Below are 17,378 nucleotides of genomic sequence, written 5' to 3'. Positions count from 1 at the left end.
TCCAACCGTTCCTGTTTCAGGGCAAATGTTCCTGATGAACCGGTTCTTCGACGGGGCGTTCCTGACGTTCGGAATCGACGTGGTGACGTTCATGGAGTCAGACCAAGAGGAGCGCATCGACCCCATGATCTTCATCTTCCCGCGCATGACCAAGTGCACTTTCTACAAATATGGCGTCTCCGGGGAAGTGGAGCGTCACGACGCCGTCTGCATTCTCCCGCTCAACGTCGTCAACGAGAAGATCTACATCTTCCTATGGTTCTGGTTCCTCATACTTGGCGTCCTCACGCTCGGCGTCGTCTTGTATAGGTACAAATACGTCAAAAAATATAATTACAGGTCTCTGGAGTGTAGAGTGTTCTAAAGTGTTACTTGAGGTCATGTAGAGGTATTAATACGACTATAGTGAAGTCCATGTTATAATGGCAGTGTACAATTGACAATACTGTTGCTGTCATTTTCTATCATGCAACACAACAGAGAGCGCTATCTCTCTCTAGCTTTGCAATGTTGTCAGTTTTCAAGAATATTTTATATTTACTTTTGACAGTGACTGCACAAAAGTAACTTAGCCGCCATTTTTTTCTTTATTGTATCAAGATACTTGAGTACACAAGTCGTATAATTGATTTAAAAAGTATTTTTGAAACAATGGAATAATTTTTAGACATTACCGTATGAGAAACACAAATTAAAATACCTGAAATGACATTTCAAAAATTTATAACTAACCATCCTAGACTTCATCTATGCTTCAGTTAGCCTACACGTATAGGTTAGACCTACTCGTACCGGTATAAATAATATTGAAATGTTATTTCAGAACTATTTCCATTGAAATTACTTATTTCAAATAGGATTTATATTTTTCTATTATTACCTACCAAATAACTCAATTTCTGTTGTTTTGAAATTCAGATTGTTGTATCACAGCTTTTTAAATTAGCCGCCATTTCAGGTTTGTATAAAAATAAAAATTTAATCTCAGTTATGAAAGCAAATTTTCGAATCAAATTATGGGAAAAAAAATTCTTGATTAATTTGACATTAGATTGATTATTTAACAAGGAAATGATAATTATTATTAGATCAAATTCAATGGAATGAATTGAGTAACAGCTGTGTACGCTCAGTGGCAAAATGGAGAGACTTGGCAACGTTTTTCTCCTATCTTTCATCACTGCCATTATAACGTGGACCTCACTATAAATACAGAGATCGAGGTCTCTAGGTCTCTTTCATTATGTATGAATAACAACTGAATACTAAAAACTCTGTCTGTAGAAGTGCTTACAGACTTATGCGCTACAAACATATGTGTTTCACTTTCCATCTGATGCTAACTTATCGTATATTCCTCATGTTTTTGTCTGTTTATCGATAACTTTCGATTGATTCCATCAAGCAACTTCGATTTCTTCATAAATAATGAATAGAAGGAAATTTTCATGAGATATTCCTCTCATTTTTATATGAGTCATACTGTATGATTAGTGTCATCTCTTCAATGACTTCAAGAGTCTTCCAAGAGAGATCAGATATAACTTAGAAGAATTTTTTTGGAAAATATGATGATGAAAGTTATTTTAATCCTGCTTCATGAAAGTGGGTGAAAATTTAACAGGCTCCTGCACAACCAGGTCTTAGTTGATTTGTGGAATTAATTATTCTTAGTATTATTAAACTTCTATTTTTGAAAATATCTGATTTGACAAAATGGATAGATAAGCTACTACATGCAATAATAGTAAAGAATAGTTTTCCAATACAGATAGAAATAAATTGGAAGTTGCAATTGTTCAAATGCTAATTAATGAATAATTATCATCAAACGAAAAACCCCATTAAATGCTGTAAATCACTCATCGAATTTCCAACTAGCTGTTTACCCTGTTGTCAATATTTGCAGTAGCAGAAGTCTTCGGGGTGATTTACAACATTATTGGGATTTTCGTTTAATAATAGTTATTCATTAAGTTTTCTAATAATTATATCATTGTTTAATGTACCTGAGTAACTGGATTTTGCATCAAAATACTCCAAGTTCACCGCAATGATACACGATACCTATTGCGTATCATTTCATCAACGTCAGTTGCTCGCTTCGTATTGGCTGGCGCTAGCCAATAGGAGCGATAGGCTGTCGAGAGCCGTTGACCAATGGAAATCATGGGCTCTAAATTGACTCCGCCTTCATTCTGAATGGAGTTGCTGCAACCTAGTTCACATCAAGATAAGCTGGGTTGTGCTGCTATATTTTTATAGTTAATGAATCAAAAATTAACAGTTTCAAAGATTTGTGAAATTAATGATTTGTGAAACTGAGCCCTTTGAAATAACTTGGAAATATATATCAAATACAGGCCTGTTTGAGTTTAGAACTCAGCTCTTGATGGGTTATGAGTGGAGGAGAACTGATTTTGATGAATACAGTCTCTCCCTTCAATTAGATTTGTCATTGAAGTGCTTCTTAATCATTCTAATCACATGCCTTTATTATTTTATTATACAGTATAATCACATTCAATAAAATGTCTTAATTGCAAAATTGTGTTTGAAAAGTACACACTGAGCTTTGTTTTCCTCTTCCATATTATCATATCTATTAATACTATTGTAATAATTTTATTAGTGAATAAGTTAATGACCGATTGAAAAAATGATGATACCGCTTCACGAAAATCTCACCAATTCCTCACTAACTATTCCTCCTCAATTCTCCACAGGATAGTAATAATCCTGTCGCCGCGCATGCGCGTCTACCTGCTTCGTATCCGGTTCCGACTGATCCGTCGGGACGCGATCGACGCGATAGTGCGTCGCAGCAAGATGGGCGACTGGTTCCTGTTCTACATGCTGGGCGAGAACATAGACGCCATCATCTTCCGTGACGTCATGCACGAACTGGCAGCACGGCTCGGCCACCACAAGACCGACATGCAGGACGCGTAACATTCACTTGCGCCTTCCCGCCACGCAGCGAGGTGAGACCTCTATCTATCTTATAGCTCTATGGGTTGGTGGTGGGCACTCTATGCGTTTAGTAGCTCTATGGGTTGATAGTGGAAATGCAGGATGCAGGACTTGAGCCTTCCCGCCACGCAGCGAGGCCTCTATCTATCTTATAGCTCTGTGGGTTGGTGGTGAGCACTCTATGCGTTTAGTAGCTCTATGGGTTGATTGTGGAATGCAGGATGCAGGACTTGAGCCTTCCCGCCACGCAGCGAGGTGAGACCTCTATATATCTAGTCGCTCTATGGGTTAGTGGTGAGCAGTCTATGTGTTTAGTAGCTCTATGGGTTGATAGTGGAAAATGCAGGATGGGTAACATCATTCGCGTCTTCCCGCCATGCAGCGAAGTGAGATCTCAATTTATCTTGTAGCTCTATAGCCTGGTTTTCACTAGTAGAGTTAGTGGTCGATTAACTGGAATACTAACTCTACTCCAGTTACTTGGTAGAGTAACTGTTTTTACTACAATTGAGAATAGTAGGTAAAGTGTGTTGTCTAGTGAACAGAACTAGCCTTAAAATGTCAATAGCCTACTTTTTAATAAATTGACACTTCAAAACTTATTAACACTTTTTAATAAATTAATAATTTCCAATAAATTGATACCTTTCAATAAACAACAATACTTCTAAAACTTGACAGCCTACAGAGTGACTCTACTCTATTAGCACGAGACTGTTTTCATTAGCATAGTAGTGGTACAGTAGAGTGTGAAGTGGTGGTGGGGGAAGGCAAGTAGTAGATTACTATCCCACTGTGCCATCCCATTCTACTCTACTAAATACTACTTCTCTACCATGACTCTACTCTACCATGAACGTTTTCATTGGGAGAGTTCACAAGATAGTTTAGTACTTGCTCAGGAAACTCTACCACTAACTCTACCAATGAAAACCAGGCTTTTGGGTTGTTGGTAAGCACTCTATGAGCTTTGTAGCTCTATTGGTTGAAGGTGAGCACTCTATGTAACTTCTAGCTCTATGGGTTGATAATAGACCGCCACACAGCGAGGTGAGACCTCTATCTATCTGCTATGATGAGAATCTAGTATCACCTATTAAGTAATGTTAGTTACGGACTGTTTTCCTTCCTACTCTATCAATCCTCATTTCCTTCTTCTCTTGCTTTAATTCACAATTTTCCATTTCTCATTTCTTAGGCCTGGGCCCTGTTTCATGAAACTTATCAGTCACGTATTACAGGAGAATCCCCATTCCAATTACATGCTTAATATAGCCGATAAAATCAGCTGTTCATGTATTACAGGACTTCTAAGTTTTTATGAAACAGGGACCTGGTTACACAGAATACAGTTGAATTTTAACCATGATTAATTCTACGAGAGCCAATCAGAAAAGCCGTCTTTTCAGAAACGCCTCCGATTGGTTCATGTAAAGTTAATCACGGTTAAAATTCAACCGGCTTCTGTGCAACCAGCACTCAATCTCCACTTTTTCCATTTTCCTCCTCAGTTGTTCCTTTCTCCTTCGTCCTCTCATCATCCAGTCTCTTCTTCCTTCTTCATCATGATTTGTATCTCCAGCTCCGTTCTATGCTGCTACTCATATCACAAACATATCTATAGCGAGGTTCACGTTATAATGGTAGTAAATTCGTATGGCTTTTGTTGGTGGGGAGTCCCTTGAGGGAAGGGACTGGATATATAATTTAAGCCGTCAATGGGCCTTACGACTGTTATACTTCAGCCGGGACCGACAGCCGTGCCCATCCGATAACACGGGAGTGATCTGGTTAAGAAACTTTTGATAGTGAAGAAAGATAGGAGAACAACGTTGCCGATCCTCTGTCTTGTCAATGCTTTCTATAGACGGTAGCTGATACAGGTTTATTGATGTAATATTAACTGTTCATTCTCGTTTGAAATAATCAATTATATTCAATTTAGCAAAAAAATTTCTTTTTCAATAATTTTATGATGGATTTACATATATCCAAGATGGAATATTTTGACAATTATTACTTCTACATTGTTAAACGACGATCTGGCAACAGAGCAGAGTGAGGAAGAGATAGCGCTATCCACTTTGTTCAATGATTGACAAGGATAGCAATACCATTGCTAATCAAACACTGCCATTCATACTTTCCATTTATTGTATAAAATACTATAATCATAATACAATTATGACATTGGGGGAAAAACTAGGCTGAGCCTGTACTATTTCTCTCCAAAAATTTTCATAAAATGTTAATGTTGTCCAAAAGATAAGGTTATGTAATCACACACTGCTTCGTTACTTGATTTTCGGTCCAGGAATGATGATTTAAAATTTTGAATTTTGAAGGTTGATTTTATACTCTAAATGAATCACAATAAATTAAAAACTTGAGAAATATTGCACTAATTTAAAAAATTTGAATACAAAATCAAAAACCTACTCACTATTTGTTATTTACAGCTGTCTCAGCTGCCATTATAACGTGAACCTCACTATAGCATTCTCCATCTATACTACCCTCCCAAACCCTTCAAATTTCGTACCCTCTCAACCTAAAACACATTCTAGACCATACCTCTATCCTTCTCCATCTACACCATCCTCCAAACCCCTTCTCACTTTGTAGTCTACTCTCCTACCCAATCCACCTAAAACCCTTCATAGACTAAGGGGACCCCAAGCGGACAAGATGTTGTGAAAACTTGGTTATCCGGCACCTATGTATCTAAATGTTAATCAGTAACAAGAGGTAGGGTATGTAGACACCTCAGTACAACTCGACTCTCCGTCATGTCAGACCATGACACGTCTCCATAGCCTAGCTCGTGTTTTAGTATCGACAATATTCATACTCACACACTTACTCCACATACTCACACTCACACATTCTCACATACATATTCACACAGACTCATATTCGTATCCTACGCACGCACGTGATTGTACAGATACGAGCATTTTCGTCAATATGCGAAGTCAGTTTTCGATAGATCCATAGTGGGTAGACTCTTGAACTGTTCTGAATATTTCTGTAAGAAGGACTTTGGAAACTATGTTTTTTCAATAAAAATGCATGCGGGCAAAACACGATTATTTTATTCTCATTTTTGTCGAATGTATTGCTCAATCCATGTGATGTGGAAAGCAAAAATCTGGTGTGGCGCACTCACACAACTTTCCTTGCAGTTGTGAAAATTGATCACCTGACGCTAGTGTTCCCGCGCATCTCAAGTCTACTATTCAGTGATTTGAGCCAGCTGGTGACAGGGTAATAACGCTGGAGACACACATGAGGTCTGCTATCTCTTCATAGTGAACGATCAACAATAATTTGCAATTGAATAATCACTTTTTTCGAATTTAAAGCTTATTTTCAATTTTAGGTGAAAATGTTACTGAACATTAATTGTAGAGATTTTCATGCTCAATCTACTCCACTTGATTTTTTTTGTTTCAATTGTATTTGAAGCCTGATAATTGTGAATCTTTCTGCATGGATGGGGCGGAGCTCCTGAAATTTTTACAGATATGTGACTTGTGGCAGTGTTGATAGAGCTTATCGATGACTATTTTAGGTATGAATTTGATCAAAATCGTTGGAGCCGTTTCCGAGAAAATCACGAAAAACCGTGTTTTTGACAACATTTCCGCCATTTTAGCCGCCATCTTGAATTGCATTTGATCGAAATTGTTCGTGTCGGATCCTTATAGTGGAAGGACCTTAAGTTCCAAATTTCAAGTCATTCCGTTAATTGGGATATGAGATATCGTGTACACAGACGCACATACACTCATACACACACACACACACACATACAGACCAATACCCAAAAACCATTTTTTTGGACTCAGGGGACCTTCAAACGTATAGAAATTTGAAAATTGGGGTACCTTAACTTTTTTCGAAAAGCAATACTCTCCTTACCTATGGTAATAGGGCAAGGAAAGTAAAAAGGGACCAGTTGTCGGAAGAGTAGAATGTTTAGGGCAGACAATAAAAGAGATTGGGGTCAAAAATATCGAATTCGAGTTTTCAATCGATTTTCATGCAGTAACATTACCTTTGTTGGTCAGAAGTGATTGAAAAGTCGACTTTTTCGTCGATTATGTGAACAGTCGATCATATGAACACATTATGAAGTGGCAGAAAAGGGACCGGTTGTCCTTATGGAGTTATAACATTGCCCTGTTCTCATGTTTGAATAGACATAACCATGGAGAAACAATAGCGTGAGTAGTTATCCCATGGTAAAGGGCGTTTATGTCGCAATTTTCACTGTTATCCCAAGCCGATAGTTCACGTAGTTCTTTCCTATGTAGCTGTGTGACGCTGGTAGTCTCTCAAATTGTGCTGTTCATACACTCACCCCAACAAAACAGTAAAAATTGACAATAATCGACAGTAATCGGCTTGAGATAACAGTAAAAGTTGCGACATAAACGCCCTATACCATGTGATATCTACTCACGCTATTGTTTCTCTATGGTATAACTAAGTCATTTTTCAAGATATCAATCTGATTTTTCCAAAATTGTTTTTATAGTCTTCTTTATTGAGGAAAAATGATACATCAAGTTTGATTTTCTGAGACAACTGGTCCCTATCTGCTTTCCACATCACCCTCAGCCTGTCTCTAGTGTAATTGTCAATATCAATCTACAGTGGTTGAATTCTTGAACTGTAGTAGATATTTCTGTCAGAAAGACTTTGGGAACAATGTTTTCACAATGAAATATAGTCCAGTCAATATAGACATAAAAACAGAGACACATAGCTTTGAATATAGAAATTGGCCATTTCTTGTGTATTGGAATATGGGCTTAAGAACACTCAACTAAAAATTTTTCATTTTCGACCGAATTTGACTTATGATGCATGATTCTGGACCGCCTTGAAAAGCCGAGAAGAATGGAGTGTAGTACGATGAAATCTGAGCATTGTGTCAAAAGTTATAAGTGTTTGAAATTTTGATCCTTGAGGTGTCCTTAAGCGCGCCTCTCCACTAGAAAATACTGAAATGAAGTGCATCTCATAGAACATGATCTCATGAACTCATGTCATTGTGCGAAATATCAATGTGAAGACAATGTAGTTGGCGATGATGATTGAAGCTGAAAATTAGGTGTTTTTCACAATACAAGGAGCATTGTTGTCAGGTGTACCTGGAAATCTATTTAAGATAGAGCGCTCTCCCTGATCTCAGATTGTGGAGCACAAAAATACGCCCAGAGGGATTTTGAAATATACATCTAAATTCTAACAATCGTAAGATATTGTTGATTAAAAACTAAAATTTATCAAAATTGATTTTTCCTTCAAATTTCACTCATTTTTGAAGAATCATAACTCAGTACTCATTGGAGATAGAGAGATCGGAATGATCTCATTTTATTCAAAATCGTATGATCTAAAAAAAAGGCATGAGCAAATTTTTCTGTTCGATTACGAGATTTGGCAGAAATAGCTAAAAACTCGAAAATGAGCCGAAAATACGTGGTTTTTGGGCCACTCTGTATCTAGCACAAGGAAATTTTGCATGAAGAAATTGGTTCTAAACTTATCTCATGCACCCAAATAATATTTAAAAAAATCAGAACTACAATATAAATTGCATGCACCAATGTATATAGTGACTGGACTAATAATATACATCCCAATCATAAATTCATTTCCTATTTTCCTGTGGAATTTATTGCTCAATCTTCAACCTCTTCAACCTCTTATCGGTAATCTTAAACTGTTGTGGATATTTCTGAAGGAAGGACCATGGATAGAATAACCACGTGGTGTTTCTCTCCTCAAATTGAGAAAAAGTGATAGGCTGTTGATAAAACATATTCATTCAAACCGTCAAAAAATATTGAGAGACAGCTTTCAATGGATCAACTCTATCTAGACTTATGTAGTGTTGTCAATTTACTGGTATGTGTGATAAGGCTACGGATGAGCCTACAATAATTTATCCGAAACAAACTCCCATTCACAATGAATAAATTGTAGAATTTGGGAATATTCTTCCTGGAATAAACAACTACTCACGCTATTGAAGATCACGGGTTCTTTCTTATCGCAAATCTTATCCATTTACGAGATCACGTGTACTTATTACAAGTTTTATCTATTCATAATTCGAATCAAATCAATTTATTTTTCATCATTTGTATGAATAAATTAATCTATGGATAAAGCTATAATGCCACCAATCATCTATCAAAATTATTCTTTTAGATAAACTTGATACGAAAATATGGGGGGATAATTAAGTAGATTGGGTAGGAGGCATGATAGTAGGGAAGGAAATTAAGAGAAAGACGAGGATTGAAGGAGAAGGAAGAGAGAGGAATTCCCAATTCTCATATTTGGAGAGGTAGAGGATTCAGAAATGCATCAATTTAATAGAGAACTATCGATTGAGAAGTAGACATGTTCGGAGAGAGAAAAGTGAAAAGATAGACAAGTACTGAAGGAGAAGGAAGAGAAAAGGAGAGTGAAGCTCTTGTATTCAGAGAAGTGGAGGATTTTGAAAAACATAATTTGATAGAGTACTATCAATTGAGAAGGAGACATGTTAGTAGAGAAAAAAGTGAAAAGATGGACAAGTACTAAAGGAGAAGGGAGAGAGAAGGATAGTGAAAGTTCTCGTATTCAGAGGAGTAGAGGATTTGGGAATACAGTACATTAATCTGATAGAGAACTATCAATTGAGGAGGAGACATGTTAGGAGAGAGAAAAGTGAAAAGATAGACAAGTACTAAAGGAGAAGGAAGAGAAAAGGAGAGTGGAAGCTCTCGTATTCAGAGAAGTGGAGGATTTACAAATATATCAATTTAATAGAGAACTATCGATTGAGAAGGAGACATGTTAGGAGAGAGAAAAGTGAAAGATAGACAAGTACTAAAGGAGAAGGAAGAGAAAAGGAGAGTGGAAGCTCTCGTATTCAGAGAAGTGGAGGATTTTGAAATATATCAATTTAATAGAGAACTATCGATTGAGAAGGAGACATGTTAGGAGAGAGAAAAGTGAAAGATAGACAAGTACTAAAGGAGGAGGAAGAGATAAGGAGAGTGGAAGCTCTCGTATTCAGAGAAGTGGAGGATTTTGAAAAACATAATTCGATAGAGAACTATCAATTATTGAGAAGGAGACATGTTAGTAGAGAAAAAAGTGAAAAGATAGACAAGTACCGAAGGAGAAGGAAGAGAAAAGGAGAGTGGAAGCTCTCGTATTCGGAGAAGTAGAGGATTTAGAAATACGTTATCAATTTGATAGAGAGCTATCAATTGAGAAGGAGACATGTTAGAAGAGAAAAAAGTGAAAAGTTAGACAAGTACTAAAGTAGAAGGAGGTTCAGAAATGAAGAGTGGAAGCTCTTTTATTCACAGAGGTTGAGGATCGAGGAATACATTCAATAGAGAACTCAAAAATAGATTTATGGAGAGTGTGTATGCAATTTCGTTGATGCAGAAATAGAATGCACTCTCTTCCAATCAATGCCTCCACGTCTGGCGTTCTAAGTGATCCTGATTCAACAGTTCTAATATTGATAGTGTTAAGTGCTCATGGTTTTTCCCAGCAACGAGAAACACGTTTGGTAAAACCAACAGAAAACCATAAAAATCTCATGCTGTTGATAGTTGCAATATGATATAATGAGGTCATGGCAGTGGAGAAAGATTTCAACGTTGCCGATCCTCTTTCTTGTCAATGCCTTCTATAGACGGTAGTTGATACAGATTTATTGCTGTAATATCAACTGTTCATTCTCGTTTTAAAAAATCAATTATGTTACATTGAGCAAGAAATTATATTTTTTGATAATTTTATAATTTTCTTTATAACCAGTAGTTCTGTGAACAGTAGACCTCGCGCAGTATTCTCATCCACAAGTACCTGACTGAAACTATATACCTTATGGAAATACAGCAATAGACTGGCTTCTCCACACATCTGTGTAATCATATGTCAGCTAATTTATGATGAATACAGTCTGATTTTCACTCTTACAAGTTACATTAACCTGTTGTTATGTTTTCTCAAGAATTGATGAATGATTTATCAATTTCAAATGTCTAGAAAGAATCCTAAATAAATATAGAGCTTTCTGTCCTATCGTACCGTGACGTGTCGTCCTGGAATGTGAGTGTGAGCGCTGTTATCAGGTCTGGCTGCAACTGTCTACAACGTTGATGGAAGGATACATTTTCAAGATGTTCTATGTTTTTAATCGGGTAGTATTATAGTCAACTGTCTACTAACGTTGATGGGAAGATACATTTTCAAGATGTTCTATGTTTTGAACGGGTAGTATTATAGTCTACTAAACAGCTGATTTATGATGAATAATTCTATTTATTCTGATTTTTACTTTAATATTGGCGTATGAAGGAGACTCCTTTTCCCTTTCATATTATCCTTGAAATGTAAAATTTCCAAAAATCTTGTATATACGTCGACGCGCAATTTGAAGAGGAACATACCTGTCATATTTAATGAAATCTATTACCGCGTTTCGCCGTAAATGCATATAAACATTTAAACATTAAGAGAAATGCCAAATTGTCGACTTGAATCTTGAACCTCACTTCGCTCGGTCAACTACAAGAAGTTCTGTGAACAGTAGACCTCACGCAGTATTCTCATCCACAAGTACCTGACTGAAACTATATACCTTATGGAAATACAGCAATAGACTGGCTTCTCCACACATCTGTGTAATCACATGTCAGCTAATTTATGATTAATACAGTCTGTTTTTCACTCTAATATTGGCGTATGAAGGAGGCTATTGTCTCCTCTTATATTATCCTTGAAATGCAAAATTTTCAAAAACCTTGTATTTAGGTCGACGCGCAATTGAAAAAGGAACATACCTGTCAAATTTCATGAAAATCGATTACCGCGTTCCGCCGTAAATGCGCAACATTATAAACATTAAGAGGAATGCCAAACCGTCGACTTGAATCTTAGACCTCACTTCGCTCGGTCAATAAAGATGAAATATTTTTTTGATTGATTATCAATTTTACATTGTTGAAATACGATCTGCCAACAGAGCAGAGCGAGGAAGAGTTAGCCCTATCTGCTTTGTTGAATCTATTCATTCATTCAAGGATAGCAACACCATTGATAATCAAACACTGCCATTATAACGTGGACCTCGCTATAGATTGCTATAATACCCACACGTTTACTAGTTCGTTTCAATAGTATGACTACATTCACACTTAAAATACTACATTCTCCAATTGCATCATTATTCTTTGAAAAGTTGCCTCATCTTTCCTCCCTTATCCTATTGCACATGATAAATTCAATATGAATGGAATGAATGCAAAATTCACTGCAAACAGCCAACTCTTTGTAATGTCGCCAGCTATTATTTAATGACCATCCATCCTCTACTAAAACAACCGTTTACAAGCGCTAATTACTCATCCAGTATTGTTTCATGAATTCAAAACTCTGCCAAGAATTTGGAATGTTTCGCTTTTGAAGAGTTGAATGCAGAAATGACTCTAACCGTAATAATCATGACAGAAGATTCCTGAAGTTCAAAGCAGCTGGCAATAGATAATACAGATGAAAGAGCTTGAACTTGTGTTTTTGACTCTGTTGCATTCCAGAAATGAATGTTTGACTTGTTCCGTTTTGTGAGCTTATTATGTTGCCGAGATATTTTGGAATACGATTGTTCTGAGCATAAATTTGGTCAGCTTCTGGTCCTTTTTCCTGAACAATTCGCTCAAATCTGTTTCAGAATTCATGATGAATCTTGAACGATTAATTACTAATCATATCAATTCATTATTCTACAGAAATATTCCTCATTGAAGACCCTCTTGGATTAATTTCAACATGTATTTAGTGAACTAATTTCTGCGTGTGAATTATGAATTGTGATTCACTGGTTCATATATAATATAGCGGCACCGAGATTCGCTCGTTATTTATTTATAAACTATTGATAAACAGACCACAATTCTTTAAAATGATTGGGAAAGTACTAACAGACACAGCCCAAAACTTTTTTCCCCGAATTTTGATTTATTCACTATAAATAGTCCAGAAAGTAGGTTATGTTCCATACACTTGAATTCAGGTTCAATTCTCTGTTCAAACATTTGAAAACAAAGAAATTATTATTCAGATTATATATACAAATCAAATTGAATAACAAAATAACACTCACTAATCACATAAAATTGTCAAATAATGATCAATTTCGAAAATTAAGATATACTCCAGTTTAGGAGGACTATCATGTCATGTCAACAAATCAGATTATGTTGGTCAAATAGATTAAATTGTCTAGCTAGATAAAATTCCTCGCTGATTGTGATTATGATTACACAGCTGGAAATAATTCTGTCTCTTTCCCACTCAGGCACACGCATCTTTTGTTATCGAGAGACGACGAAATTATCATCTGTTTTCCAAGGATGAATTATCCTTTCAATGTCGTTCAGAGAGTCATCCAAAGAATGAGACCTGGTATCATTTTATAATTTTTATCGATTTTTTTATGTCATAAACCTACTATTGTTTCAAATTTCGTGAAAATCGTTAGAGCCGTTAACGAGATCTGTTGAACAGATCTAGAAATAATCAGATATGAATATACAGGAATTGCTAGCTTGATATAATAGGATTCTACTCTAATTTGTGCCAGCATCTATGTAATACCATCTTGAATAAATTGTTGAATCAGTCCATATAAACATCAGAATTCAACAAGTTTCAAGGTTTGAAACAATTTTGAGTATGAATCGAATTGACTTTCAGTTGTAAATTAGAGGCTGGAATTGAAGTTTTTTTCTATACAAACTTCTCTAATTTACCTAAGTATTGATAATGTAAATTGAAGAGAGAATACACATTATTCATCATACTAATGTCGTACAAATAATATGATAATGATGATACAGAAATTCATATAATTGGAAATTAGATTCGAGACAACTTTACAATAATGTGGATGATATGATATAATTATGTGTAGTAAATCTGACCACATGGTGACGTGTTATTTGAAATGATTACGACATAATATCATTTCCAATGATACGTCACCATGTAGTCAGATTTACTAAACATAATATCATATCATCCACATCATTGTAAAATTGTCTCGAATCTAATTTCCAATTATATGAATTTCTGTATTATCATTATCATATTATTTGTACGACATTTCAATTATGACTGAGTAGTTCATATCGTGGTCTAAGTGGTAGAGTGGACATTTCTGTCAAATCATTGACTCGTCATCCGATAAAATGTATATTTTCATCTATCCTATTCCATATCTAATAACTCGTATATCACTTGTCATCCAGTCTTTCAAGTATGATTTTCACCATGAATATTTATCAAGATCCTCAAAATTGAGGTCAAAAACCAACTGGTAGGTCACAGGAATAAATTCTGACATTTGACAGGAATTACATGCTATTCAAACAAACGAATAATGCAGGTGAAAGCATTTTGGATGCAGGTAAATGCATTTCAGATGCAGGGTAATGCAATTCAGATGCAAGGACGTGATAAAATCGCAATATTGATTCAGATTTTCCGCATTATTCAATTCTATAGTACAGAGTGCACTTTATACTACCACTATTTCTATATTAATTTTGATTCCGTGATAACTACTGCATTGCATTCTCTTTCTTAGTTTGTCAAATCCTTCTGTCTTCTTCCTCTTTCATGAGTTTAGTATTTTTGTCCTTGTTCACTCCCTATTTCATCTATTATCATATTTATTCATTCAATGTATAGAGCAAACAATAAAAGAAAAACAGGCTATTGCCCGAAACTTCTTCTAATTATTCCAAATAAAAATTATCTATTTATTTATTTATTTCTTGTATTTTTGAATTGACTTAGAACGTTGTCAAGAATCTACTTTAATTAAATAAAAATTGAAAATTAATATTTTTTACAGGAGCATGCTTTCGTGTGTGCTCACACATCATCAGCTGTAAGTTACAGTAAAGTTACAGGAAGTAGAAAGATTCCAACTTAACAAAAACAAAAGCAAGAGCTACTTGATCATTCTGACTATTTCTATTTTTAATTTATGATTTTAATTTTAATTCTAATTTATATTCTTAATTCTAACAAAATTATTAGAAATTATATGATTTCGGCCTACTTTTTAAGAAAAACTTTCTACTTATTATAAAACTAACAAAAAGAAAAGCAAGAGCAACTTGATCATTGTAATTGATTGCTAATTCTAATTTTCTTAATTCCAACAAATTATTTGAAATTACATGAATATTTCATATGAAAAAAAATTAAAATAAAAATAAATAGGTGTAAGGCAGTAAAATACGTTATCCAAGTTAAAAATTCAGTTATCTAAGTTTTTTTTGAAATATTCATGTAATTTCAAATAATTTGTTGGAATAAAGAAAATTAGAATTAACAATCAATTACAATGATCAAGTGGCTCTTGCTTTTCTTTTTGTTAGTTTTATAATAAGTAAAAAGTTTTTCATAAAAAGTAGGCCGAAATCATATAATAACTAATAATTTTGTTAGAATTAAGAATATAAATTAGAATTAAAATCAAAATCATAAATTAAAAATAGGAATGATAATTAGTCAGAATGATCAAGTAGCTCTTGCTTTTGTTTTTGTAAAGTTGGAATCTTTCTACTTCCTGTAACTTTACTGTAACTTACAGCTGATGATGTGTGAGCACACACGAAAGCATGCTCCTGTAAAAAATATTAATTTTTAATTTTTATTTAATTAAAGTGGATTTTTGACAACGTTCTAATTCAATTATTCAACGGTCTATTCAATTATGGAAAAGTTCCACAACATCAACATTAACACTACAATCTTGTATTTTTGTCTCAAATCCATGATCCATCTATTTTATTTTCATGAATGAATTCTTGAAATTGAAGAGTGGGACGAATCATAAATTTGAGAAAGTTGTCTCACCCCCTCCCGTATATCTCTAAACTCCGCCTACTCGCTTCTGATTGGCTGACAAAATATACTGTATTCAACTCCGTATACTGGCGGTAGGTGGCAGCAGCTGATAGGTGTATTTCACATAATATAAAAGTACTTATTTCTACCTGACTTTGCTAACATTCTTTTGTTTGGTTCATATCTGAAAATGTACTCAACTCTCAATTCTGCCAATATTGGGGAATAAAGTCTATTGGTGGTGAAAATAGATAATGAATTGAATTATTGATGAAACAGTAGTGTTATTTAATTTCTCACATCAAATATTAACATATTTCTATTACTTTTTTCATTCTTCTCCATCTTCAATTTTACTTTTTCTCCACCATCCTATTCTTCTTCTTTTCTTCATGTTTTTTTCTTCTCCATCTTCTCCTTCTTTTTTGTCTCCTTCCTTACCTCCTTCTTCTCCTTTTACTCCTCCTTCTTCTTTCATCCTGTCTTATTCGTCGTCTTCTTCTTTTCCTCCTACTCTTTCTCTCCCATCCTGTCTTCTTCTTCTTCTTTCTCTTCTCCTTCTCCCTCATCTCCTCATTCTTTTTCTCCTCCCTCTTCTCCTCCTTCTCCTTCTATCGTTCCTCCTCCCACCTCTCCCGATACTTCTGCTTCTTCTTCTTCTTTTTCTTCTCTTTCTCTCCCATCCTGTCTTCTTCCTCTCCTTCTTTCTCTTCTCCTTCTTTCCTCATCTCCTCATTCTATTTCTACTTCTTCTCTTCCTTCTCCTTCTATCGTTCCTCCTCCCACCTCTCCCACCACTTCTTATTCTTCTTCTTCTTCAACTTCTCCAACTCTTTTTTCCTCTTCATCTCCTTCTTCTCCACCCTTCCTCCTCCCACAACTCCCTCTACTTCTTCTTCTTCCTCTTTTAGTTTCACTGAAACTCCTTTTTTGCTACCTCTTCCTCTATCATTATTTTCTCTGTTCTCTCATCCGCGTTCTGGTTCAAAATTATTCTCTCTCCAACCTTCGAACTTTTCTCTCCCTCTTCTTCGCCACTTTTCCTCGCCATTCACTCTTTCTTGTCTCTCCTGCGTGTCATACCGTCAGTGAACTGACATCGGATGTCATAGAAGCCACCCGACTGACACATCAGTCACTGGATACTATTTACTCCACGAAAACTTTCAAAAAACACCATTAAAAAACTGACAGGAACTTTAAAGCTTGTTCTGATTTGAAGCTTCATGAAGCACTTCCACCATGAATCATCCAATATTGTCAGCATTGTGTGAATGAAAATTATTAGTGTTATTTATGAATCAGAAATGATAATAGTATGTAGGGTATATCACTATAGTTCAACACGAAGCTCAAATTCAGATGACCTTGGCTTACTTCTTGACAGGTTGAATCGTATATCAATGACAGCTGTACTGAATAATAAGTTCTATTTTTCTTGCTCTAAATTTTGTAAA

The 17,378-nt window shown here is 35.3% G+C and overlaps 1 protein-coding gene across 1 annotated transcript in view; it reads left to right on the top strand.

Moving 5' to 3' along the window:
- The window catches only part of LOC120348876 (innexin shaking-B-like), a 105,869-nt gene that overhangs the window by 76,539 nt on the left and 11,952 nt on the right, over nucleotides 1–17,378 (top strand). Inside the window, 2 exon segments of the mRNA XM_039433429.1 lie at nucleotides 21–309; nucleotides 2,727–2,984. Of these exon segments, the coding sequence (XP_039289363.1) occupies nucleotides 21–309; nucleotides 2,727–2,952 (515 nt within the window). The 3' untranslated portion in view covers nucleotides 2,953–2,984.

Source organism: Nilaparvata lugens, chromosome 7 (assembly GCF_014356525.2).
Source record: "Nilaparvata lugens isolate BPH chromosome 7, ASM1435652v1, whole genome shotgun sequence".
Lineage (NCBI taxonomy): Eukaryota > Metazoa > Arthropoda > Insecta > Hemiptera > Delphacidae > Nilaparvata > Nilaparvata lugens.
This window is presented reverse-complemented; position numbering and strand designations above follow the sequence as displayed.